Genomic DNA, 26,020 nt, shown 5'->3' with positions numbered 1-26,020 from the left:
GAGGGACTCAAAAATAATACGTTACAGTAATCGAGACGAGATGTAACGAAGACATAAATAATGATCTCAGCATTGGTGGTGGACAAAATGGGACACTTTTTAGCCATGTTATGGAGATGAAAGAAGGCTGTTTTGGTGACACTCTTAATCTGTGAGTCGAAGATAATACCCAGATTCTTTACCGAGTCGCATTGTATAATTGTTTTGTTGTCAAATGTTAAGGTGGAATTATTAAATAAGTGTCGGTGTCTAGCAGGACCGATGATCAACATTTCTGTTTTCTTAACGTGAAAATACAAAAAGTTTTTGGACATTGATTGTTTCATTTAATTGAGACATGCCTCCAGATGACTACAATTTGGTGTGTTGGTCAGCTTTAGGGGTATGTAGAGTTGGGTGTCATCAGCATAACAGTGAAAACTAACACCGTATTTGCATATGATGTCACAGAGAAGCAGCATATAAATGCTGAGGAATACAGTGCCAAGAACCGAATCCTGTGGAATTCCGAACGTTACCTTAACATACTCCGAGGTCGCAGTGTTATGGGAGACGCACTGCATCCTGTCGGTAAGATTGGAAAAGAAAAGGCTAAGTCTGACATACCAATACGTGTCTTAATACGTGCTAATAGAATGTTATGATCGACGGTATCTCAAGCAGCGCTGAGACCAAGTAGCAGCAATATATATGACACTTCAGCATCCATAGTTATCAATAGATCATTAGTAACTTTTGTAAGAGCTGTCTCCGTAAAGTGATTTTCCCTGAAACCGGACTGAAAGAGTTCCCAGAGAGCGTCGGACACTAAGTGTTCAGTTAGCTGCTGTGCAACAATTTGAAAAAAAGTCAGTACACAACAATCTTAGAACCGTAATCAAACTTTTCTTCTACCACCAAACAAACTGCTTGTAAGTACTTTTAGATGGAGCAGGAGCCCATAGCGGCAACAGCTGCTCGTTGAGAAGAGTGATATGTGCTTTCATGACTCTCCAAAAGTCTCTTCAATGGATTTGACGCTAGTCACTTTTTTTTTAAAGAGTATCTCGAGTTGTTGGATTACTTGCTTAATGTAAAATGGAAGTCGTTAAGTTGGCAGCTCTGATCCTTCCTGCTCAGTCTTTTTTATTTTCTGGCAGACCAGGTGTGTTATTAAATGTGCTTATGAGGGGCGGCTAATCGAGGGTACTAAATCTGTTCCAGATTCAAAATAAACAAATATATGGAAAACACTGTATAGAAATACATACCAAGCATATACACAACAAGCAGCACTTTACAATGACCCAACAACATGCCAGGCCTGAATCTAAAGCAACATTTCTGTGTAGGGACAACACATTAAAAAGTACAACAAATTTTACCAAATATAGGTCAAATAATGGTCAAATGGACTTGGAGAAGGCATTTGACCGTGTCCCTCGGGAAGTCCTGTGGGGAGTGCTCAGAGAGTATGGGGTACCGGACTGTCTTATTGTGGCAGTCCGCTCCCTGTATGATCAGTGTCAGAGCTTGGTCCGCATTGCTGGCAGTAAGTCGGACACGTTTCCAGTGAGGGTTGGACTCCGCCAAGGCTGTCCTTTGTCACCGATTCTGTTCATAACTTTTATGGACAGAATTTCTAGGCGCAGCCAAGGCGTTGAGGGGATCCGGTTTGGTGGCCACGGGATTAGGTCTCTGCTTTTTGCAGATGATGTAGTCCTGATGGCTTCATCTGGCCGGGATCTTCAGCTCTCACTGGATCGGTTCGCAGCCGAGTGTGAAGCGACCGGAATGAGAATCAGCACCTCCAAGTCCGAGTCCATGGTTCTCGCCCGGAAAAGGGTGGAGTGCCATCTCCGGTTTGGGGAGGAGACCCTGCCCCAAGTGGAGGAGTTCAAGTACCTAGGAGTCTTGTTCACGAGTGGGGGAAGAGTGGATCGTGAGATCGACAGGCGAACGGTGCGGCGTCTTCAGTAATGCAGACGTTGTATCGATCCGTTGTGGTGAAGAAGGAGCTGAGCCGGAAGGCAAAGCTCTCAATTTACCGGTCGATCTACGTTCCCATCCTCACCTATGGTCATGAGCTTTGGGTCATGACCGAAAGGATAAGATCACGAGTACAAGCGGCCGAAATGAGTTTCCTCCGCCGGGTGGCGGGGCTCTCCCTTAGAGATAGGGTGAGAAGCTCTGCCATCCGGGAGGAGCTCAATGTAAATCCTCTGCTCCTCCACATCGAGAGGAGCCAGATGAGGTGGTTCGGGCATCTGGTCAGGATGCCACCCGAACTCCTCCCTAGGGATGTGTTTAGGGCACGTCCAGCTGGTAGGAGGCCACGGGGAAGACCCAGGACACGTTGGGAAGACTATGTCTCCCGGCTGGCCTGGGAACGCCTCGGGATCCCCCTGGAAGAGCTAGACGAAGTGGCTGGAGATAGGGAAGTCTGGGCTTCCCTGCTTAGGCTGCTGCCCCCGCGACCCGACCTCGGATAAGCGGAAGATGATGGATGGATGGATGGAGGTCAAATAAGATTAAAATCAGCAGTAGCAACACAATTTAAGTTCAATGATTGTCTTCGGTTAACATTTTGTGTTAGGTGACCCGATTTTAGTCAAGACTTCCCACACAGTATCTCATGAGGTTGCAGCATAGGGTTACCACTCCAGAGCTGTTGTACTTATAAGTTTGCTTCTTTGTGATTCTAGCACAGAAGGCAGGTATCAGTGATAATGACCATATAACCAGAACTTGAATTTATTGCAACAATATAATACAGTATAATATGAAACACAATGCACATTGGTATTTAAAGTGTTTTTAGTCCAGTGCTTCTCAAACAGTGCAATGGCAACGTGATGAGATTTCAGGGGGGCCGTAGAAGACACACGGACTTCCAGTATTAGTTGCTTTTTTCATGCTTTCACGATACACAAGCATCCAGCTAGGTGGCAGCAGTGCTCAAATTAATTGACAGGCTGACCAGCAACTATGAGGAAATATACTTGAGCCTTGGGTTTTACTGTGGACATGCTAAGTAATAAGGATGCACGATATCCTCAAGTACAATAAGCTTTTTATTTGGAGCAAGTGCTAGTCTACAACTAGCTTACACATACAGATACAATTATGGTAAGTGGGTTATACTTGTAAAGTGCTTTTTTACCTTCAAAGTGCTCAAAGCACTATTTCCACATACACCCATTCACACACACATTCTCACACTGATGGCGGTAAATGCCATGCAAGGCCCTAACCACGACCTATCAGGAGCAAATGTGAAGTGTATTGCTCAAGGACACAGCGGATGTGACTAGGATGGCGGAAGCTGGGGATCGAACCAGGAACCCTTAAGTTGCTCCACCAACTGAGCCACGCCATCAATAGTATTTTAATTCAGGGGGAGTGTGAAAATAATTTTGTTAAGTCATGCCTTTTTAAGTTGCATTTATCCCTAAGTGTTATGTAAGGTTGAGCTCATAGTGATTAGCCTAAAGGGAAACTACAACACCCTCCCACATATAATAACCCCTGCATCTTAATTTCCATATTTAGGCAACAATATTTTTTAAGTCATTCCAATTTGGAAAAAGTGTAGCTGGCACCAATGAGATCAGTAGGTCGTAACCAATATAAGTGTTTTGCATTAGATTTTTTGTTTGTTTAAAGATGTACAGGTTCTATCCCTTCATGTGTTGCAAGTTTTGTATGTGAACATGTTCATATACTTCATATACTATTTGGTGTATTGTACTTGAGTCACATAACTTACATTCCATCATTGGTCTACTGAGTGAATATTTTAGTTTGTTGTGAAATGTATTATTTGTTGTACATTCGAATTTACAAGAGTTGTATGTATTTGGCAGTCACAGTTAATTTGCGCCGGAGTCCCCTGGTGTGCTTCAAGGATCTATTCTAGAACCAGTACGGTTTTCTTATATTTGTTGCCCCTAAGCTCGTTAATTGACAAGCACAACATTTTCTTTCTTCAACGTTAATCACTGTTTATTTTACAGAAACTCCTAACTCACCTGATTCAATTTTAAGTACACAAGCGACATCAAAGCTTTAATTTCAAATATTTTTCTACATTCAAATTAGTTCAAAACAGAATAGATTGTGTATTAATGTAACGTTGAGTGACCGCGGGCGTGCTGCTTCCGCTACTTTCCAGTTTTATTTCTTCTCTGAAGTAGTTTTTAGGTGATTTTGAGTTGCTTTTATTCCTGAATAGCTCCTGGCACATGCCTGATTTTACCGCACTTTTTAAAGATGATCTCATTATGGTAATCTGAGAAATCTCTCACCTACTGATCCTCAGATTTTGGCGAAAGACGCCACTTTCAGTTTGCTGCCAGAATGTGGATGACCAGATCAAATGTTTGGATCTCGCTGATTTGGATTCTTTTGATCCATGTCCACTCTCTAGTGACTGCTCATCTCCAATATTCTGTTGCTGAGTTCCTGCAACTCCGTTCTCGGTTGTTTCTTCCACAGCCAGTGACGCTTCATCGTCACCCTGACATAGTTTACCAGCCCTGCGGAAGGTACATCCACCGTGGGTCCTGCAGAAAAACCCAGCACAGTGACAACATGCCAATAAAATGTATTTGGTCGAAAACTCGCCGCCCGCCATGAAACATTGGCCTGGGAGTCGACCACAAAGTGTTAGCCTGCTTAGCTAGGTCAGCTAACCCAAGACATCAAAATGACAGTGCTAACGCCATCTTCGATCTTCTTAAGATCCGCTCACTCACAAGCAAAGGTCAGCTCATCCAGGATCTCCCTACTGAACATAAACAGGACTTAATTTGACTAACAGAAACATGGCAGCACCTCAATGATTTCACAGACTTTAACGACGCAACTCCTCCCGAGTTTGTTTACACTTCCAAACCTCGCAATAATCTGTTGCGAGAAGTGGAAAGTTTCACTGGTCGGTGTCTTCTCCAGCCTTCTGCTCCTTTTAATCCACAGTTTTGAAAATATTTGGACCTACTCCCACAATCATTGCTGCAGTGTACCGACCACCAAAATATAACAAAGGTTTTATGAGCGATTTTTCTGCTTTTGTCAGTCATCTTTCTTCACTTCCCCCTATTATTGTTCTGCTGAGGGATTAACATTTTCACATAGACAGTACTAAGAATACAATCTCCAGTGATTTTTCATTCTGTCTCCAAAGCTTTGGTCTGCAGCAGTACATCAACTTCCGCTTGATTGACTACACAAGGACTCTTCTCGCCAAAATTACAAAACCACCGCATTCACTTCGCTCTCATATGGACTCATCTGTTTTTTGTTGTTCCCTTATGCAATTTTTGAATTACAAAATTACCAAGATTCACCAACAACTTCCTTTCCCTTAGCTACAATAAACCCATCCTGCCTTCCTCATCCATTCATTTTGTAGTTTTCACTGCCTTTTCAGTTGGACATTACTGCACTTATCCATCGATCCAAGCCATCCACCTTTCATTTAGATCCCCTTCCAACTTATTTGGTGAATGTTGACCTCCCTCACTGATCCACCTCATCACGAATATCATCCATTCTTCTCTCACCACTGGAAATGTTCCCTCAATTTTCAAAACAGCAGCCATAATACCGATTTTGACAAAACCTGACTCGGATCCAAATAATTGGAATACTCTTTGTCCCTTTTCAAATCTTCCATTCAATTAAAGAATCCTTGAAAAAAATTGTCTCCTCCCAGTTTCTCTTCCACCCACTGTGAGATAACCTATATGAACAATTCCAGTTTGGTTCCCGCCCCCTGCTCAGCACTGAACCAGCACTGGTACGTGGATGATACCCATACCTCTCTACCCAACCCACTGCTTCTCTTCCTCCTTCCTCCCTTACAGACTGCTTCAATGAACTCAAGCAGTGGTTCTCCTGGACCTTAGCCCATCCCTGACCCCACATACTGCTGCCATACTAGTCCATAGCCTTGTCACCTCTCGCCTGCACTACAGCAAATCTCTCTTGTTTGTTTCCCTTAAAAGTCACTTTACAAACGTCCGCTTCTCCAGAACTCTGGTTCCCGGATAATCACCAGAACCCCTTCAATTCAGCACATCACCCCTGTTCTGCAGCAACTCCACTGGCTACCCATCAAACGCCGTTACCAATTGTAAATAATTCTCCTCACTTTCTAAGCTATCTGTAACCTTTCCCCGTCATATCTTTCTGACCTGCTCCACGTCGCCATGCCCTCATGTTCCCTAAGATTTTCATCATCTCTCTATCTCGCTGTCCCCTTATATAGACTATCCACCATTGGGCCCTAGCCGTCAGCCGCTCAGCCCCTCTATCTTTGGAGCTCACTACCACCAAACATTGCAATATGGACTGAATTTCCCTTTTCAAATCAAGACTGAAAACACACCTATTCCTGACTACTTAGCCACTGTAAATGGTATGTCTTTGTTGTTGCTGTTATTTTGATTTTATTATTTTGTTTTTGTACGGTGTCCTCGGGTGCCTCGGAAGGCGCCCGCGCCCTATACGTAAAGTGTATTATTATTCTGCCTAATGCTGGGGTTCTTTGCCCACTACTGCAGACTTTGAATATTGCCAAACAAATTGACTTTGTTGTTTGAGAGAGTTTTTGTCAGTTGTGCCTTTTAACTGAAAAAAGCCATTTGTCAACAAGCGAGACCTTGAAATGGATATCCATGCTTTTATCAGTTCTCACCCTGTATGTTGGTCTTACCCAGTTTTCCATAAATTGTCTTCAGCTGGTACACAGTGCTGCACACTTGACACATAACTCCAGTTATGCACTCTATGCACTAGCTTTCAGTCTGATTTAGAGTTGACTTTAAACTTTTAATGTCTTTAAGGCGTTAATGGTACTGCTCCAGTGCTCAATTTTATCTGTGCGAACTCTTAAATGTCCATCGTTTGAGATGTATGGTCAAGCGACCGAAATTAGTTTCCTCTGCCGGGTGGCGGGGCTCTCCCTTAGAGATAGGGTGAAAAGCTCTGCCATCCGGGAGGAGCTCAAAGTAAAGCCGCTGCTCCTCCACATCGAGATGAGGTGGTTCGGGCATCTGGTCAGGATGCTACCCGAATGCCTCCCTTGGGAGGTGTTAGGGCACGTCCAACCGGTAGGAGGCCACAGGGAAGACCCAGGACACGTTGGGAAGACTAGGTCTCCCGGCTGGCCTGGAAACGCCTCGGGATCTGGGAAGAGCTGGACAAAGTGGCTGGGGAGAGGAAAGTCTGGGCTTCCCTGCTTAGGCTGCTGCCCCCGCGCCCAGACCTCGGATAAGCGGAAGAAGATGGATGGATGGATGGGTCTGCAACCAACAACAGCTGGAGGTTCTTCGGTCCAGACATAAACACTAGGTCTTTTTCTGTGGTTGGTCCTGGACTACTCAGTGGCCTAGGGGTTAGAGTGTCCGTCCTGATATCGGTAGGTTGTGAGTTCAAACCCCAGCCGAGTCATACCAAAAACTATAAAAATGGGACCCATTACCTCCCTGCTTGGCACTGAGCATCAAGGGTTGGAATTTGGGGTTAAATCACCAAAAATGATTCCCGGGCGCGGCACCGCTGCTGCCCACTGCTCCCCTCACCTCCCAGGGGGTAAACAAGGGGATGGGTCAAATGCAGAGGACAAATTTCACCACACCTAGTGTGTGTGTGACAACCATTGGTACTTTAACATTAAGTTTAACCTTGGAATAGTGTGAACCATCACAGATGTACATTTGTTCAAGACTAAACTTAAAACATACTGTATTTGGTACTTAATATTACGGTGACACTTTCATGAATTGCAACTTAGTTTTCTATTGTTTTATGATATTTATCATGTCCTCCTATTTTAAGCTCTGTCTTATTTGCACTGTCGTCTTGCACTTTGGGTCAGCTCTAGCTTGATGTAAGGGGCTTTACAAAAAACGTTTGATTAATTTGTAGTTTTCAGTGTTCTACAGTGCAAGCAAGAGTAATAAATGCATTGGTAACATCTGTAAAAGAAGCATAAACTTTTTAATAGACCAGAGTATTTACAACTGTCCTGTCAGCTAAAGTGCACTTCTCCGACAAGTATGGACATCTGAATAATTTGTAGCTTGAAATAGCTTCTTAATTGTTCAGTCAAAGGTACAGAGGCTGTCAATTGTACCACAAATGTTCTTGTACTCATACTCCTGGTAATTGTAAGTACTTAAAATGTTTTTTTTATCTGACACAAAGGTTTGGCTAAATGTTATGCACCAACAAAAAATAAAAAAAATAGGGCTGCATGTTTGTTTGAATGGTTCCGAAATAGGAAATACCTTGTTATTATTTAGCAACTAAATATTAATGGTTGTTTTGTTTTTTTTCCAGTAAACTTCCTTACCACCTTGCAGCTACATAATGTGTGCTTTCCCTGTTTTATTTCTGATGACGAAGAACGTTGAGCTTTAATAATTGCTGAAATCACACCAAAACAGAACGAGGACGGCAGTGAGAAGACCCTAGCAACAGGGACAGGATGGAGAACGTGTGAAGGAAGGAGGGAGGGAATAAGGGAGGGAGGAAGCGTGGGGGAAAGATGCAGAACATCAATAAATAATGGGCTCACAGAGGAGGTGGAAATATGGGCCTCGTTATCTTTGCGCCGACGCCTTCATTTGCATGTGGAAAAATGTGGCTGCTGCTAACGCTCGTGCTCACATTCAGTGCACACACAGACACATCGTCGTGGACTAAAAGGGGCTACTGTGTGCATCCTATTTATAGACACTGGTTGGATTTTTTTCATTGTTTTCCTCTTACACATTCATAATTCCATTTACCTGGTTACTATTATTATTTGTCCCTGTGGTAGTGAGTGTGTGTGGGGTCACGGGCATGTACATGTCAAACTACTTCCTTAACGTGACCGCCATAACCACAACACCAGGGGGAGCTCCACAAAACACGTTAAACCCGGATTCCGATCTAACAAAGGTCTTAATTCATTCTCTTTCTATGCCACATCAATGTGGGATGCACTCCCAACAGGTGTAAAAGTGAGTGCATCTCTATCCTCCTTCAAAAGCGCACTAAAAGAACACCTCCAAGCAACTTCAACCCTTTACTAACACCCTCCCCCCTTCACATCCCATCTTTTGTAAAAAAACAAATGTAAATAATCAAATGTATTTCTAATGTATACACTTGTTCTTATGCTATCTGAACTCACTATGTTCTCTGCTCGCTGTACATATCTTACCAAGTCAGACCTACACCGTTTCAATGTCCATTTCTCTGATGATGCAATTGTTGATGACTGAAGTGCTGATATCAACCAAACCCTCCTCATCCCACTCCCCAGATTGTAAATTATGTAAATAATTCATTGTATATACTCTATGATTAACTTGTGTGATGACTATATTTTGCTGATAGTATATATTTGTACAATGAATTGATTAACTTGGACCCCGACTTAGACAAGTTGAAAAACTTATTCGGGTGTTACCATTTACTGGTCAATTGTACGGAATATGTACTGAACTGTGCAATCTACTAATAAAAGTTTCAATCAACCAATCAATCATGTAAAATGAACTGGAAGACCTCTTATAGCACAATGGTATTTTTTTAAATGTAATTTAATAATTATATATATCTGTTTTCCTTCAAGTGCTTGATAGGTTTAGTCACCAACATAGTTTGTATAACAAAAAATTTAAACTGCATTTTTGGCGATGAGACAGGAGAAAATAACAATCCATTTACAATTACAGCTGTACTTTTACTCTTATTACAAATTCCCATATTTCCCCTTTAGAAATGTTTTCTTTGCCACTAATGGGTTTTTATTAAAGCTAAAATAATCCTGTTGCTAAATTGCAACAATGTCCGCGCTCCTAGAGGCAAAAAGGCTTCTTTCTGGATGGATGGACTCTTTCAAGAGCCATTTATGTTGAATAAAAATGTGTGCAGTAGACCAAAGTAAGCCTTAATTGTTCAGAGTTTTATGTACATGAACACTTGTTGTCATTTTTGCCACGTTTGTGTCTTAATTGTATGTGCTATGAAAAGCACAACAATCCTGATGGCTGTTGTCCTCTGATGGACATGATACAAAGACCATTTACTTTAAATCCGCTAAAAGAAGACATTTGGTATGCTTTCTTACAGAAAATTGAAGTGACTCACATTGCATGTCAGACTAGACATTGCAAAAAACAGCTAACAAAATGAAAGATAAAAACACTAAATTTTAGAATTGTGTGAAATTATCTGTCTGAGCAGCTAGTCAATTTTACTTGATAAGAAATCCTGAATAAAGATTTGTATATCTAGCAATCTGCTGGAATTTTAAGATAGAAATAAGTATTTTATTCTGAAAACAAGCATTATTCAACTTGCAATTCTTAAATTAAGCATCCTCAAGATGTTGCAGAATCTTTAAACAAGATTTTCCATGTAGGGAAAGCCAACATATCTCTCTATTTGAATAGTTATTTTCTCATTTTTGAAAGTTTTAAACTAGAATACACTAAATGAATATTCATGTTTCCTAAATTAAGATTATGACAAAGTCAATAACTAAAAATAAATAACTTGTAAAACTAGGGAAATTTTTCAAATTAAAAATGTTCATCTTAGTGAGTGGCAAATAATTTGCAGTGCATTTATTTATCATAGCATGCAGAGATTGTCACAGTACAATGTAACAATGTAAAATTATGCAACATTTTTAAAAGCCTACTTTTTGTGCTGCATGTAATGCTGCAGCTAAAGTGTGTGTGTGTGTGTGTGTGTGTGTGTGTGTGTGTGTGTGTGTGTGTGTGTGTGTGTGTGTGTGTGTGTGTGTCTGTGCATAATATGTGTATACAGATTTTTCGGCACTTAGCTTGCCAAGGAGAAACCAGAGCTGGAAAACCCTCTCCTCTCAATAATGTCCTCTGATACTTTGCCTCTTAGTTAAATACGCAAATGGACAAATACAAGTGGATAAGTAGTGCGCGGCCATTGTTCAGCAGAGTTAGAAAACAAGGCTACCACCTATAAGGACGTATCCATCCATCTTCTTCCGCTTATCCGAGGTCGGGTCGCGGGGGCAGCAGCCTAAGCAGGGAAGCCCAGACTTCCCTCTCCCCAGCCACTTCTTCTAGCTCTTCCAGGGGGATCCCGAGGCGTTCCCAGGCCAGCCGGGAGACATAGTCTTCCCAACGTGTCCTGGGTCTTCCCCGTGGCCTCCTACCGGGAGGCGTTCGGGTGGCATCCTGACCAGATGCCCGAACCACCTCATCTGGCTCCTCTCGATGTGAAGGAGCAGCGGCTTTACTTTGAGTTCCTCCCGGATGACAGAGCTTCTCACCCTATCTCTAAGGGAGAGCCCCGCCACACGGCGGAGGAAACTCATTTCGGCCGCTTGTACCCGTGATCTTATCCTTTCGGTCATGACCCAAAGCTCATGACCATAGGTGAGGATGGGAACGTAGATCGACCGGTAAATTGAGAGCTTTGCCTTCCGGCTCAGCTCCTTCTTCACCACAACAGATCGGTACAACGTCCGCATTACTGAAGACGCCGCACCGATCCGCCTGTCGATCTCACGATCCACTCTTCCCCCACTCGTGAACAAGACTCCTAGGTACTTGAACTCCTCCACTTGGAGCAGGGTCTCCTCCCCAACCCGGAGATGGCACTCCACCCTTTTCCGGGAGAGAACCATGGACTCGGATTTGGAGGTGCTGATTCTCATTCCGGCCGCTTCACACTCGGCTGCGAACCGATCCAGTGAGAGCTGAAGATCCCGGCCAGATGAAGCCATCAGGACCACATCGTCTGCAAAAAGCAGAGACCTAATCCCGCGGCCACCAAACCGGAACCCCTCAACGCCTTGACTGCGCCTAGAAATTCTGTCCATAAAAGTTATGAACAGAATCGGTGACAAAGGGCAACCTTGGCGGAGTCCAACCCTCACTGGAAACGTGTCCGACTTACTGCCAGCAATGCGGACCAAGCTCTGACACTGATCGTACAGGGATCGGACTGCCATAATAAGACAGTCCGATACCCCATACTCTCTGAGCACTCCCCACAGGACTTCCCGAGGGACACGGTCGAATGCCTTCTCCAAGTCCACAAAGCACATGTAGACTGGTTGGGCAAACTCCCATGCACCCTCAAGAACCCTGCCGAGAGTATGGAGCTGGTCCACAGTTCCACGACCAGGACGAAAACCACACTGTTCCTCCTGAATCCGAGGTTCAACTATCCGGCGTAGCCTCCTCTCCAGTACACCTGAATAAACCTTACCGGGAAGGCTGAGGAGTGTGATCCCACGATAGTTGGAACACACCCTCCGGTCCCCCTTCTTAAAGAGAGGGACCACCACCCCGGTCTGCCAATCCAGAGGTACCGCCCCCGATGTCCACGCGATGCTGCAGAGTCTTGTCAACCAAGACAGCCCCACAGCATCCAGAGTCTTAAGGAACTCCGGGCGGATCTCATCCACCCCTGGGGCCTTGCCACCAAGGAGCTTTTTAACTACCTCAGCAACCTCAGCCCCAGAAATAGGAGAGTCCACCACAGATTCCCCAGGCACTGCTTCCTCATAGGAAGACGTGTTGGTGGGATTGAGGAGGTCTTCAAAGTATTCCTTCCACCTATCCACAACATCCGCAGTTGAGGTCAGCAGAACACCATCCGCACCATACACGGTGTTGACAGTGCACTGCTTCCCCTTCCTGAGGCGGCGGATGGTGGTCCAGAATCGCTTTGAAGCCATCCGGAAGTCATTTTCCATGGCTTCCCCAAACTCTTCCCATGTCCGAGTTTTTGCCTCTGTGACCGCCGAAGCTGCACACCGCTTGGCCTGTCGGTACCTGTCCACTGCCTCTGGAGTCCTATGAGCCAAAAGAACCCGGTAGGACTCCTTCTTCAGCTTGACGGCATCCCTCACCGCTGGTGTCCACCAGCGGGTTCTAGGATTACCGCCACGACAAGCACCAACTACCTTGCGGCCACAGCTTCGATCAGCCGCCTCGACAATAGAGGTGCGGAACATGGTCCACTCGGACTCAATGTCCAGCACCTCCCTCGTGACATGTTCAAAGTTCCTCCGGAGGTGGGAATTGAAACTTTCTCTGACAGGAGACTCTGCCAGACGTTCCCAGCAAACCCTCACAATGCGTTTTGGCCTGCCAGGTCTGTCCGGCATCCTCCCCCACCATCGCAGCCAACTCACCACCAGGTGGTGATCGGTAGAAAGCTCCGCCCCTCTCTTTACCCGAGTGTCCAAAACATGAGGCCGCAAATCCGATGACACAACAACAAAGTCGATCATGGAACTGCGGCCTAGGGTGTCCTGGTGCCAAGTGCACATATGGACACCCTTATGTTTGAACATGGTGTTTGTTATGGACAAACTGTGACGAACACAGAAGTCCAATAACAAAACACCACTCGGGTTCAGATCCGGGCGACCATTCTTCCCAATCACGCCTCTCCAGGTTTCACTGTCGTTACCAACATGAGCGTTGAAGTCCCCCAGTAGGACAAGGGAATCACCCGGGGGAGCACTCTCCAGTACTCCCTCGAGTGTACCCAAAAAGGGTGGGTACTCTGAACTGTTGTTTGGTGCGTAAGCACAAACAACAGTCAGGACCCGTCCCCCCACCCGAAGGCGGAGGGAGGCTACCCTTTCGTCCACTGGGTTGAACTCCAACGTGCAGGCTTTAAGCCGGGGGGCAACCAGAATTGCCACCCCAGCCCGTCGCCTCTATAAGGACGTATCATTTACTGAAATTAATTCAAACCGTTACTCGTGCACTTTCCTAAAAATCCAACATATCTACCGATAGCACAAAGCTTGTTTATGTTCTTGTATTTCGGCTTGTGGTTTATTCTTAAAATATTATGTTATTAATGAGATATAATATTAAATATTATACTAATTGGCTTTGTCCCCGAAAACACATAACATATATAGCTAATAATATAGTATTTTTACCTACAGCAGATTGGTTTTAACGTCTGAAATGCACAAAACACATCGGAGTAGCCCCCACATTTTTTATTTTTTTCTGTATGCTATATTATTTTATTATCAGAGAACCACCTGCCAGCAGACTGCAATTATTTCATGCTTCATTTTCAAAACTATAAAACTCAAAAACTAAGTACTGTAGTTGTTTTGCATTTTTTCCCCTTACTGGACTGAAACTGAACCTAATCGTGACTTTAGAACCAAAGTACAAACACAGCCTGACTAAACTGGGACCCCAAACTAAATTTAATTTTGAACTGTGTAGAACTCTGGGGAACCACTTTTAAAACCATAACTAATGATATTGTTTTGCTGCAAAAAAAAGCTGTACGGCTAATAAACAAAGCAGGATATTATGACCATACCCATCCATTATTTGTCAAATCAAAACTTATGAAATTTCAAGATATTGCTTCACGGTGGCAGAGGGGTTAGTGCGTCTGCCTCACAATACGAAGGTCCTGCAGTCCTGGGTTCAAATCCAGGCTCGGGATCTTTCTGTGTGGAGTTTGCATGTTCTCCCCGTGAATGTGTGGGTTCCCTCCGGGTACTCCGGCTTCCTCCCACTTCCAAAGACATGCACCTGGGGATAGGTTGATTGGCAACACTAAATTGGCCCTAGTGTGTGAATGTGAGTGTGAATGTTGTCTGTCTATCTGTGTTGGCCCTGCGATGAGGTGGCGACTTGTCCAGGGTGTACCTTGCCTTCCGCCCGATTGTAGCTGAGATAGGCGCCAGCGCCCCCCGCGACCCCCAAAGGGAATAAGCGGTAGAAAATGGATGGATGGATGGATAAAATAACACAGATAATGTTCAAAGCAAAAATAAATACTCTTCCAGAAGGAATTCAAAAATACTTCTCTCTACAGACCAGCAAATACAATCCAAGAGATGAATCTAAGTTTATTTTACCAAAAGCAAGATAAGTTGTTAAACGTAGATGTTTATCTGTTCTCGGTGTTAATTTGTGGAATTCTGTTGGTAAAGAAATAAAAATGAGTGACTCAGTATTTAATTTCAAAAAGAACATGTCACAATGTATTTTAAAAAGTTATGTGAACTAGAAATTTATGTTTGTTTGGTTAAATGTTGTATTTAGAAGGTATGTATGTTTATCTATTTACAGAAAAGTGTATGTGTGTAGGTACATATTTTTGTATTATTTGTTGGGGGGCAGCCTGAATGTGGATGCTGAATGACTATATTTCTTTTTGTGTTGCAGAATTATTAGAAAAGGTAACTTAATTGAATGTAAAAAATTTATGTTGGGCATATAAGCTTTTTTGCTTCTGCCTGTTTCAGTCATGTTATTCATTTTTGAATCGTGATCTATGTTTGAATATGTTTTTGTTAGACTGAAAATAAACTGAACTGAACTGAACCTCCATAGCCCCATTTACAAAAATGTGTTACACTTTTTTTTATTTATGTGAAACCATTTTTTGACTTTTTTAAATTAAACTACAATTTGATTTTGTACTACTAAATTAATACATAGGAAATAAATTGTCAATATATTTTGTGCACAAAACAACAAATGTAACAAAATTTAAACATTAATTTACACATTGTATTACCTGTCCGGCTGGGTTTCTAACCCAGCACATAGTATGCTCCTGCCTTGAATTACTGCCGGGTCAAACTCTCTTCGCAAAATAATTAGCGCATGCTTAGTATTACTGCCGGGTCAAACTTGTGACGTCACGAGTGACACTTCCCCTGTCATCATTTTCAGAATGGAGGAGGCTGATTTCAATACCGGTAATTTGAAACTGCATAAAGGGAAGAAGATTAAGAGCTATTCAGTAGGAATTCAGGTCCAAGCTTACATTACACTCACATTTTTACTGCATGACTTTGGTAAGTGCCGGAGTGAGAAGAGGTTTTAAAACAATTAGTGCATGCTTACTTTTACCGCATGCCTTTGGTAAGCGCAGGAGTGAGAAGAGGTTTTAAATTAATTAGCGCCCCGGCGGAAATTCAAGGAAATACGGTATGCTGTCTCTATTTCTCGTTAGCTTGTCAAGTAAGCAGGAATAAAAGCTGAGGGAGCACAGTGATTTAGTAATTAATATTTTACTCAGTCTGCCACTTTGCTTGGAGACTGCGAGGTGTAGAAGGCTGTGGTGCGAGAGAAGTGAACTGAGACAGCTCAGATGACGGGCGACAGTTGACTAATGAGAGTTGACTATAAAATAGATTGATTCCATGCACAGGCCACTCGCTGGAGATGGACAGACAGCACAGGGAAATCATGTTATTGAATCAGCAGATCGGATGAATTCAGTCTGCTGCGAAAGAAAGAAATTGTGGTTTTGACACATCCTGCTGATCTCGCCGTCTATCTGCCTGTGTCAAAGTGTTGTGACAGGCCACTTGTCAATGTTGTGGGAGTAGCGCTCTTAAAGTACTCATTATCCTGTAAGGCTTCTTTGCAGGGGGCAAACAAAGGCTGCGGTGAAATTGCAACATTTGTGTCCTCGTACTTTGTGGTGAATACAGAAGCGTGCAGTGAATAAGTGCAGCATGTTTGCACAGCCTTTTATTGGAACTCAATAATTATGGCACTTGTTACTAAAACAACCATTCAGATAAATACCAGGTGTACCTGTACTTGCTGGTCATCTAGTTGTTGGGTCTAGTGCAGAAAGCACAGCTCAGTCAACATGAGGATAGATACTATATGTCAGGGATATTCAACTAAATAGTTTTGAGGGCCACATTTCCAAGAAGTTAAGGACCGGAAGGTAGACTTCTCTCTTCACTATTAGTCTTATTTTGTATATTCAGGATAACCAGCGTCCTCTATGGTAGACATTGGCACTCAGCATCAAGGGTTGGAATTGGGGGTTAAATCACCATAAATGATTCCCGGGCATGGCACCGTTGCTGCCCACTGCTCCCCTCACATCCCAGGGGGTGATCAAGGGGATGGGTCAAATGCAGAGGACAAATTTCACCACACCTAGTGTGGTGTGACAATCATTGGAACTTTAACTTTAACATTTGATTTTGAGCTATTCAGTCCGTCAGTATTATAGGAGCGCTGTGCTGTTTTTACAGACTTTCTTCAAGAATGTGAGGTTCTCACAAGTTTTTGAACTGAATTCATGGAGTTGAATAGCCCACATGATGAAAATGAGACGACACTACTAGTATAACTAAATAAGTTGAATGACTACTGACTGCATCTGAAGAAAGCTAAAGCTGAAACATAAGCTACAGCAACACCTTAGTTACATATATATATTATACTGTACATATATCACATTGCGGAAAAAATTTAACAGCCACCAAGGAGATGATTTAAAGGAGTGTCTTGAGAAACGCCTCAGTTATGTGAACCATAACTTTGGACCCCAGTGTTCTATGTTTGCTAGCAAAGTTAAAATGTCAACGCAAGGATCTGAACTTAGACCAATGTGCTTACATTGGTCCAAGTTCCTCTATACAACAGGAGCACTCTAATGTTTTTAGGAATTTTCTGCAAAAGAATCAGAATAGTTGTATTGCCATTGTTGAGAACGGGTTCACAAACTAGGAATTTGTCTTGGTACAATCGTACAACATAGACCAGATATAACACAGAATAGGTAATAGGTAATAAATAAATAAAAATGAGCTGTAATTGAGCTATCAGATATTGTTATTGTTCATGTGTCTGATGTTGTCTCCCAAGTATTGAACTGAACTCAGGGGCCGGTATGGTGTCATTGCCAGGACGAATGGCCTTGAGGCCACCAGTTAAATCACTCTGCTAAATGTTATTGCAAACATATGTTATTTATGTCTTAATGCTAACCTATGAAATGTCCCCTGTAGCTCCTTCTAAGCATTTCACTTCACCTGTGAATGGTGCAAGTGCCGCTGCCACCTCCACATCTTTAGAAGGTTTCAGTTTTAGACGGCATTGTTGTATACAATGTTAAGCTTTCTGTCCCTCCTTTTCTAATGTTTTTTTTTTACTGATTTCCTCAGGTAACAGGTTCTTGCTGACCTCCTTTGGCGCTCTTTACATCTCAGATGTTCAAAAGGAGGATGCCCTCTCCACATACCGGTGCATTACCAGGCATAAATACAGCGGGGAGACGCGCCAAAGCAATGGAGCCAGGCTCTCTGTAATGGGTAAGATTTTCTCCTTTTCTTTGTGGAATCTATTCAAGCGAATGGATCAAGGCCTAAAAGGGTATGTCATTCTTTAATTAGGATTAAGGGTCCCACATTGAGCTATTTTTCAAGAATCATGTTTCAGGTGTCCTACAACAGTACAGTAGTACCTCAACTTAAAAGTTGAATTGGTTCTATGATGTAGTTCATAACTCAAAGCACTTGCTTGCTCCTTCCAAAACACAACAACTTTAATATGTCCGGTAACATGCCTTTAAGAAATAACCAAAAACTTGTATATATTGTCTGAAAAACAATGCAATAGATTGAATGTACTACAAACAACTACGGATGTTTTATGTAGTTATAATGTACTTGTTATTGTACCACATCGTTGGGGTTGTTGGCTCGATCCCAGGATGCAGAGAAGGTAGGCAATGACCATACAGTTGGTCCCTTCTATTAGGTACCAGGCAATATTCTAAAAAACAGGGAGCACAGACATGGCTGCAGCGGCAGTCGACAGATGGAAAAACTGAAAGCTTACATTTAGGCAGCTCCCAAAGGAACACTAAAGAATGAACCACTGCCGAACGGCAGGCAACACTAGTTCATAAACCCTTCTAATTAGTCCTCCGGGCAGGTGGGTCTCCTAATCACTGCATCGTGGTAGGTGCATTCAATCAGTGTTCACAGCAAAACGAGAGGAGCCATAAAAGAGAAACAAACTAAACACAGGAAAACAAATATACAAAGTCTGACCTGTCATGACAGTGCAGCATTTAATTGGGAGGGGTGAGGATTTCTACAGTATCTCTTTTGAGCTGCTTGTTCGTCAAACTCACCCCCAGTAGCATCTCCATATTTTTATGCATAAATGTCCGCCAATGTACGTAACTACCCTCACCTGTAGTCAGGAACTTTGTTTAGTGACCAAGGGACACAATAAGGATTTTTTCATCCGGGCAGACTTCAGAGTAGAGTCGCTGCTTCTTTGCATTGAAAGTAGCCATTTTAGGTGACTCTAGGATCTAGTCCTCTTGAACGCCTTCCAATGAGTTGTTCCTTGCATGCCCAGCCTGAAAGAGGCCCTGGAGTAGACCAAGGACACGCTGGAGGGATTATGTCTCGCAGCTGGCCTGGGAAAACCTTAATTTTTCTCTAGTAGAACTGGAATAGGTTGCCGGAGACCGGAAAGTCTGGGCTTACTGAGGCTGCTACCCCAATGACCTGGATAAGCAGATGAAAATGAATGGATGGAAATGTTTGCTGTTTGGAAATAATTTCTAAATCCTTAGTTGGTGTTATGTTCTCCTCCTCCTTCTGTATGGTGCAGACTAGCACTGCTACACTCAAACTGCTTTGCCAAGATGAATACACAGTCAATCCGACTATTTTTCTAATTTAATGAATCTTAACAGTTTGGTTTTTGCCCGCATTTTTCATGAGTTGGACTCAAAGATCTAAAACTTTTACTATAAACACAATTACCTATTTCTCTCAAATATTGTTCACAAATCTGTCTAAATCTGTGTTAGTGAGCACTTCTTCTTTGCCAAGATAATCCATCCCACCTCATTGTTTGGGCATATCTAAATGCTAATTAAACAGCATGATTATTGCACATGTGTTCCATAGGCTGCCCACAATAAAAGGCCAGTCAAATGTACAGTATTGCTTAATTGGGGATCAGGCGTTTTTGGGGGTGTATTCAGAATAGTAGTCAGTATCTGATGTGACCACCATTTGCCTCACACAGTGCAACACATCTCCTTCGCATAGAGTTGATCAGGTTGTTGATTGTGGCCTGAGAAAAGTTAGTCGGCTCCTTCAACAGCTGTGCAAAGTTGTTGGATATTGGCAGAAACTGGAACACTCTGTCATACACACTGATTCACAGCATCCCAAACAGTCTCAATGCGTGACATGTCCGGTGAGTATGCTGGCCATGCAAGAATTGGGATGTTTTCAGTGTCCTAGAATTGTGTACAGATTATTGCAACATGGGGCTGTGCATTCTGCAACATCAGGTCATGGTCTCAGGTGAAAACATTTAAAAGTTTTACATCGTTGAGATCAACTCATGAAAAATGGGAGCTAAAACAAGTGTTGCATATATATTTTTGTTCAATATAGCAATAAGTTTTTGCTAGCGAGTAAGACCGGATGGTTTATTCTGACAATCGCTATGCCAACTAGCGATAATATTTAGGCCAAAATGTAGCGCCTTAATAGTGAAATGTAGCTGTGCTTTTAGTAAGGCTGACTGGGAAGCAGCCAATTTATGTGTCTGTAGCTTTAATGCAAATGAGCTGTGTTTGTCCGCCCACATTTTACACACACCTTTTAACATGGCAGTGCTAATATTACTTATATTTTATCAGCAACATTATGCTTGGTTAGCTTATTTGCTAAAGAAAAATTAAAAGGATCAAACTAACAGCTTTCACACCTATAGCTGCCTGACCAATAATTGGAAGCTTTGAAGGATTTACTTTAAGATGAGTAGTGAAGTCATTTTTGTGACACAGGTGTCTTTAATTGGTGGACTTATACACTGAGTGGGCTCCTTTTGCTTTAGGGGCTTAGCGATACCCCCCTTTAAAAGTGGACCAAGCATGTGAGGAATATAATAGATTTTACTTTTCACCCTTGTTTCACATAAACAGGGTCTTTACAGACACATATACTTCATATTTTTCCGACTATAAGGCGCACTTAAAATCCTAAAATTTTCTCAAAAATGGACATTGTGCTTTATAAACCAACGCGTCTAATCAATCAATCAATCAATCAATCAATCAATGTTTACTTATATAGCCCTAAATCACTAGTGTCTCAAAGGGCTGCACAAACCACAACACGAACCACTACGACATCCTCGGTAGGCCCACATAAGGGCAAGGAAAACTCACACCCAGTGTACGTAATGATTCTGGTTGTGCTTACCGACCTCAAAGCTATTTTATATAGTACACAGTGTAATGGTAAGCGTTACCAGTAGATGGCAGTCACACATAAGCAATATGTGTGGACTGCAGGTTGATGCCTGTTCAATAATTTATGCTAGCATGTACCCGTCAGTATGCACCTATTGTTTACACTATCATATATAATGGTAATACATTGTGTTTTTGTAACAACTGTTGTTTTAGTCATAATTTTTATTTTATAAAATGATCTTGTCTCCTCTCCCAGACCCCAATGAATCCTCACCGACCATCCTGGACAGTTTCCAAGGAGGGGAGGTGTATGCAGGCCAGAGTATCGAGCTCCCATGCATAGCGGGAGGTTACCCCAGCCCTACTGTGCGCTGGCTAAAAGACGGCCGCCCACTGCCCTCAGACGCCCGCTGGACACGGCGTTTGACAGGCCTGACCATCAGTGACCTGCGACAGGAAGACAGCGGCAACTATGCATGTGAAGTCACCAACAGCTTCGGCTCAAAGGAAGTGTCTGGACAGCTTCACATAATAGGTGTGTGAACACTATCCACACACACACACACACACACACACACACACACACACACACACACACACACACACACTGGGAGACTACGACACTGTCTCTTCTGGCTTGGCAGACAAACACATTCACGTACTCCTCTACTATTGGTTTATTGGTTTCACACACACACACACACACAAACACACACACACACACACACACACACACACACACACACACACACACACAGGAGTGTGTCAGTAACAAACGTGTGAGTGTAGCTGTACATGATGCCCCAACATGTCAGCTCTCAAAATGGGCGACAGGGCTGTAATTCACTGAGACTCACGCCATAACACAGCTGCCTGCACCACTCAGCATCACTGAGGAGGAGGCTGAAGAAGATGAAGGTAGACCAGAGACCAAGGGTCAAAGACTGGGTGACCAGACATCCCACCAAGACTGGACTAGAATGTCATTATGAAAATTGTAACACAATAATACAAGTTGGGAAGGACGATACAGTAAAAGTGAAAGTGTGTAAGTATAAAAGTAAATAAAGATGAGATGGGGAGAGAGTAGCAAAGAGGTCAGTGTTGCCAGTGGGCACATCATGGTAGCCCACTCGGTGACTTTGACAGGATGGGGCGGTGCTTGGAATGCACAGTGATGCCCCCCAGCACACACCACCAGCTGCCATATTGCTCACTGACATTTGTACACAATCATACACACCCATGCACGCACACGCACGCACACACACACACACACACACACACACACGCACAAATGGACATAGATGTGAAGAGATATTTCCAGCTGCTTTTTTAAATGAGTGTGTTCAACTGATTGAGTCACCATCGCTGATTATTCTCTCACTTCCTTTTTTGCCTCCACTATGAATTTAATTACACAATGTGTGTTACTCCACGGTCAATGACACACTAGCGGTAAAAAATGGATGGATGGATAGCAAGTAAAGCATTCCCATGGATGATTTTAGTCTATCCAATAATGGCAACTTTCAACTTCCACAGGACATAACATTTCAATCCCACATATTAGGGCTGGCGTGGCGCAGTGGAGGAGTGGACGTGCGCAACCCGAGGGTCCCTGGATCAATCCCTACCTAGTACCAACCTCCTCACGTCCGTTGTGTCCTGAGCAAGACACTTCACCCTTGCTCCTGATAGGTGCTGGTTAGCGCCTTGCATGGCAGCTCCCTCCATCAGTGTGTGAATGTGTGTTTGAATGGGTAAATGTGGAAGTAGTGTCAAAGCGCTTTGAGTACCTTGAAGGTAGAAAAGCACTATACAAGTACAACCCATTTATCATTTATTTACATATTCCATATCTCTAAGGATCCTTTACTTTTTTGTAGGAATGGATCAAACTAAGTGACGCCTCAGTGAGTGTATGGCACTCTTAGGAGCTGAATTGACACTGCACTGATACTGTGTTGCTGTTTCATAATGATCATCCACCATTTACTAACTACATTTGATCTGTAAAAGTTGCACAAAAAGGAATATGAGATATGCAACTCCAGCTAATGAGTCAAATAGCTTACAGGAAAGAAGAACATTTACCGTATTTGGTGCTATTGCATCAAAGTTATGTTACACTTAGTTTTTATTTTTATGTTCTGTTTAGATCAATGATGGTGACAAAAAAAATTGTCACACGTAGCACGCCACTCTTCCGACTTTATTTGGTATGAGCTGTCACCTGTGAGCCGAAAAAAGCGCTTTATGATAAACACAGTTTGGTGCATCGCAGCCGAATGATACAGCAGTTGTGTCGGTCACTTGTTTTTTTATCTTAAAGTGACACACATCAAGACATCGAGGAGCACAGTATCACTCTCTTTTTTAACATCAAAAAATTCCGATAATGATGTTTCAGTATTGTTTGAGAATTAGAGTTACGTGAATAATGTGATGTAGGGCTGGGCGATATGGCCTTTTATTAGTATCTCAATATTTTTAGAGCATATCGCGATACACGATATATACGTCAATATTTTGCGTTAGCTTTGAATTAACACTTGATGCATATAATCACGCCAGTATGATGATTGTATGTGTCTACATTAAAACATTCTTGTTCATACTGCATTAATATATGCCCATTTTAAACGTTCATACAGAGAGGGAAATCAAAACTTAGTCAATTGACCAGAACTGTATTCATTAAACAGTTATTAAGCAGTGGCACACACATTAATGTCATTTCCAAAACAGAAAGTGCAAGATTGTAAGAGACATTTTAAAACAAGCTATAAGTGCACTTTTGTGCATGATGTCACCAAGATGACATATCAACACAATACTAAATTAAAGTGTACTTTTTGTAGAGAACGCCACTACAATAGTTAAAAACAAACAAAGTCCACTTTTGTGCATGATGTCACCAAGATGACGTATCAACACAACACTAAATTAAAGTGTGCTTTTAGTAGAGAACGCCACTACAATAATTAAAAACAAATAAAGTCCACTTTTGTGCTTGATGTCACACACGATATTTCAATAACTGTCAAAATAAAATGAGCTGCATAATAGGTTCCTGAAGATGTTATCTCCTTCTGTTGTTGACTTTTTTTTCATACGGTGTTGATCTGGAAATAGTTGCGGAGATGTTGACATGCAGAGTTTCAAGCACTCTTCATTCTCTAGCGGGTGACTTTTCAAATGATGCTACATTAGCAGTGATGCTACTTTTTGTAGCAACGCTTTTGCCGCATAAATGTTGAACATATTCCCGCTTGAAGCCAAACCACCGCCAGACGATGGACCCCGTGCTGTTTTTCTTGGTAATTAATCCTTCCTCCATTTGTTACCAGATTTGTACCTTGTCTCTCTCGTATTACCACCCCAACCTCATCGTTAGCATCACAGCTAATGTTACCATGTTGCTACTTCTCTGCTCCGCGGGAGCGTGTGACATTGCACGCGTGACGTGTGTAGGAAGGGGCGCTTGGTTTACGTCTCTGTGAGAAGGAGAGACAAGAAAGAGTGGGAAACACATGCCGTGTAATGCCTGCAGCTAAGAGCAACTGTGTAAGAATTTATACTCGAATATCACGATATAGTCATTTTCTATATCGCACAGAGACAAACCCACGATACATCGAGTATATCGATATATCGCCCAGCCCTAATTTGATGTACACTTCACTGGAGACGTGTTATTTCATTCACACTTGCTCGTCCTCCATTTGAGAAACGTTGCGTCCTTGAGTGTTAATGAGGGAACTATAACCAAAATCTCCAATTTGACACCTTTTGTAAATAAAAAATCAATAAACCACTTTTTCTGTATTTATAAATAGACTAAGTGTACATTTGCTTTTAAGATAAACTTTGCTCGACTGAAATATTAAATGAATGAGGCTTAACATTATTCTATTTTGCAGTGTTGCAAAACCTTTTCCACAAAAAACACTATATGCATATATTAAATTACAATGAGAAGGGTTTATTCAATTTGCATATGTGCATGTATATATCACCCTGTCCTAATTGCAGACTACTGAATGGAATTACTTAAAAATACTACTGTATTCAATACTGTGTTAATATCACTCTGTTGAATTATCTGTGACTTATGTCTCAAATTTTTCTTTTTGATACATTCTTCTTTCAGATCCACTTCGAGTGACTTTGTCCCCCAAGAACCTGAAAACTGGCATCAGTAGCACTCTCTTCTTCACCTGCACTGTGGAAGGTTCGCCTGAGTACACCATCAGCTGGTACCGAAACACAGAACCCATCTTCCCCGACCAGCACATCTCCATCCAGGGGCAACACAATGACACGCTGCAGATCACTGCAGCGCAGAAGTTTCATTCTGGGGCCTACCAATGCTTTGCTTCTCGCAAGGGTCACACAGCTCAGGACTTTTCCATCATTCTGCTCGAGGGTATGTAGAAAAGAGACAATAACAAGGACTAAATACATGACAAATCATACATTTGTCTTTCTCTCAGATGGTACACCTCGTATCATGACATCCTTCAGCGAGCGGGTGGTGAACCCCGGCGAGCCTTTCTCCCTCGTGTGTGAGGCCAAAGGAGCCCCGCCTCCCTCCATCACCTGGACACTAGACGACGAGCCTGTAGTGAGAGACTCCACCTACAAGACCAGCCAGTACACCCAGTCGGACGGCCTGACCGTGTCCCACGTTAACGTCAGCAACCCGATTATCCGCGATGGAGGAGTCTACCGTTGCGTCGCACGCAACTCGGCCGGAAGCGCCGAGTACCAAGCGCGCATAAACGTAAGAGGTGCCTGTCTGCTTTTCAATATAAATGCACTCTACACCTGACTCTACACAAATATATTAAACATATATCAATTTACAATATACATTAACTTAAATCTACAATCTACAGTATGCAAATATAGACATCAGGCGAGTGCAAAATTCTAATTTGAATTGAGAATGTCTCCCAATTTCAATTTCAACTGAGGTTGCAAACACAAAGTC

The 26,020-nt window shown here is 42.7% G+C and overlaps 1 protein-coding gene across 2 annotated transcripts in view; it reads left to right on the top strand.

Annotated features, from left to right (window-relative positions):
- Window positions 1–26,020, top strand: part of LOC133551237 (cell adhesion molecule DSCAML1-like) — a 123,904-nt gene that overhangs the window by 53,583 nt on the left and 44,301 nt on the right. The window contains exons 4-7 of one of the 2 annotated variants that reach the window (XM_061897735.1): window positions 17,951–18,097; window positions 21,278–21,556; window positions 25,178–25,453; window positions 25,521–25,817. In XM_061897735.1, coding sequence (XP_061753719.1) covers window positions 17,951–18,097; window positions 21,278–21,556; window positions 25,178–25,453; window positions 25,521–25,817 — 999 coding nt within the window. The remainder of the gene's footprint in view (window positions 1–17,950; window positions 18,098–21,277; window positions 21,557–25,177; window positions 25,454–25,520; window positions 25,818–26,020) is intronic. The other variant, XM_061897736.1, reaches the window with a different exon arrangement.

The sequence above is a fragment of the Nerophis ophidion genome, linkage group LG04 (assembly GCF_033978795.1).
Source record: "Nerophis ophidion isolate RoL-2023_Sa linkage group LG04, RoL_Noph_v1.0, whole genome shotgun sequence".
Taxonomy (NCBI): Eukaryota; Metazoa; Chordata; class Actinopteri; order Syngnathiformes; family Syngnathidae; genus Nerophis; species Nerophis ophidion.
This window is presented reverse-complemented; position numbering and strand designations above follow the sequence as displayed.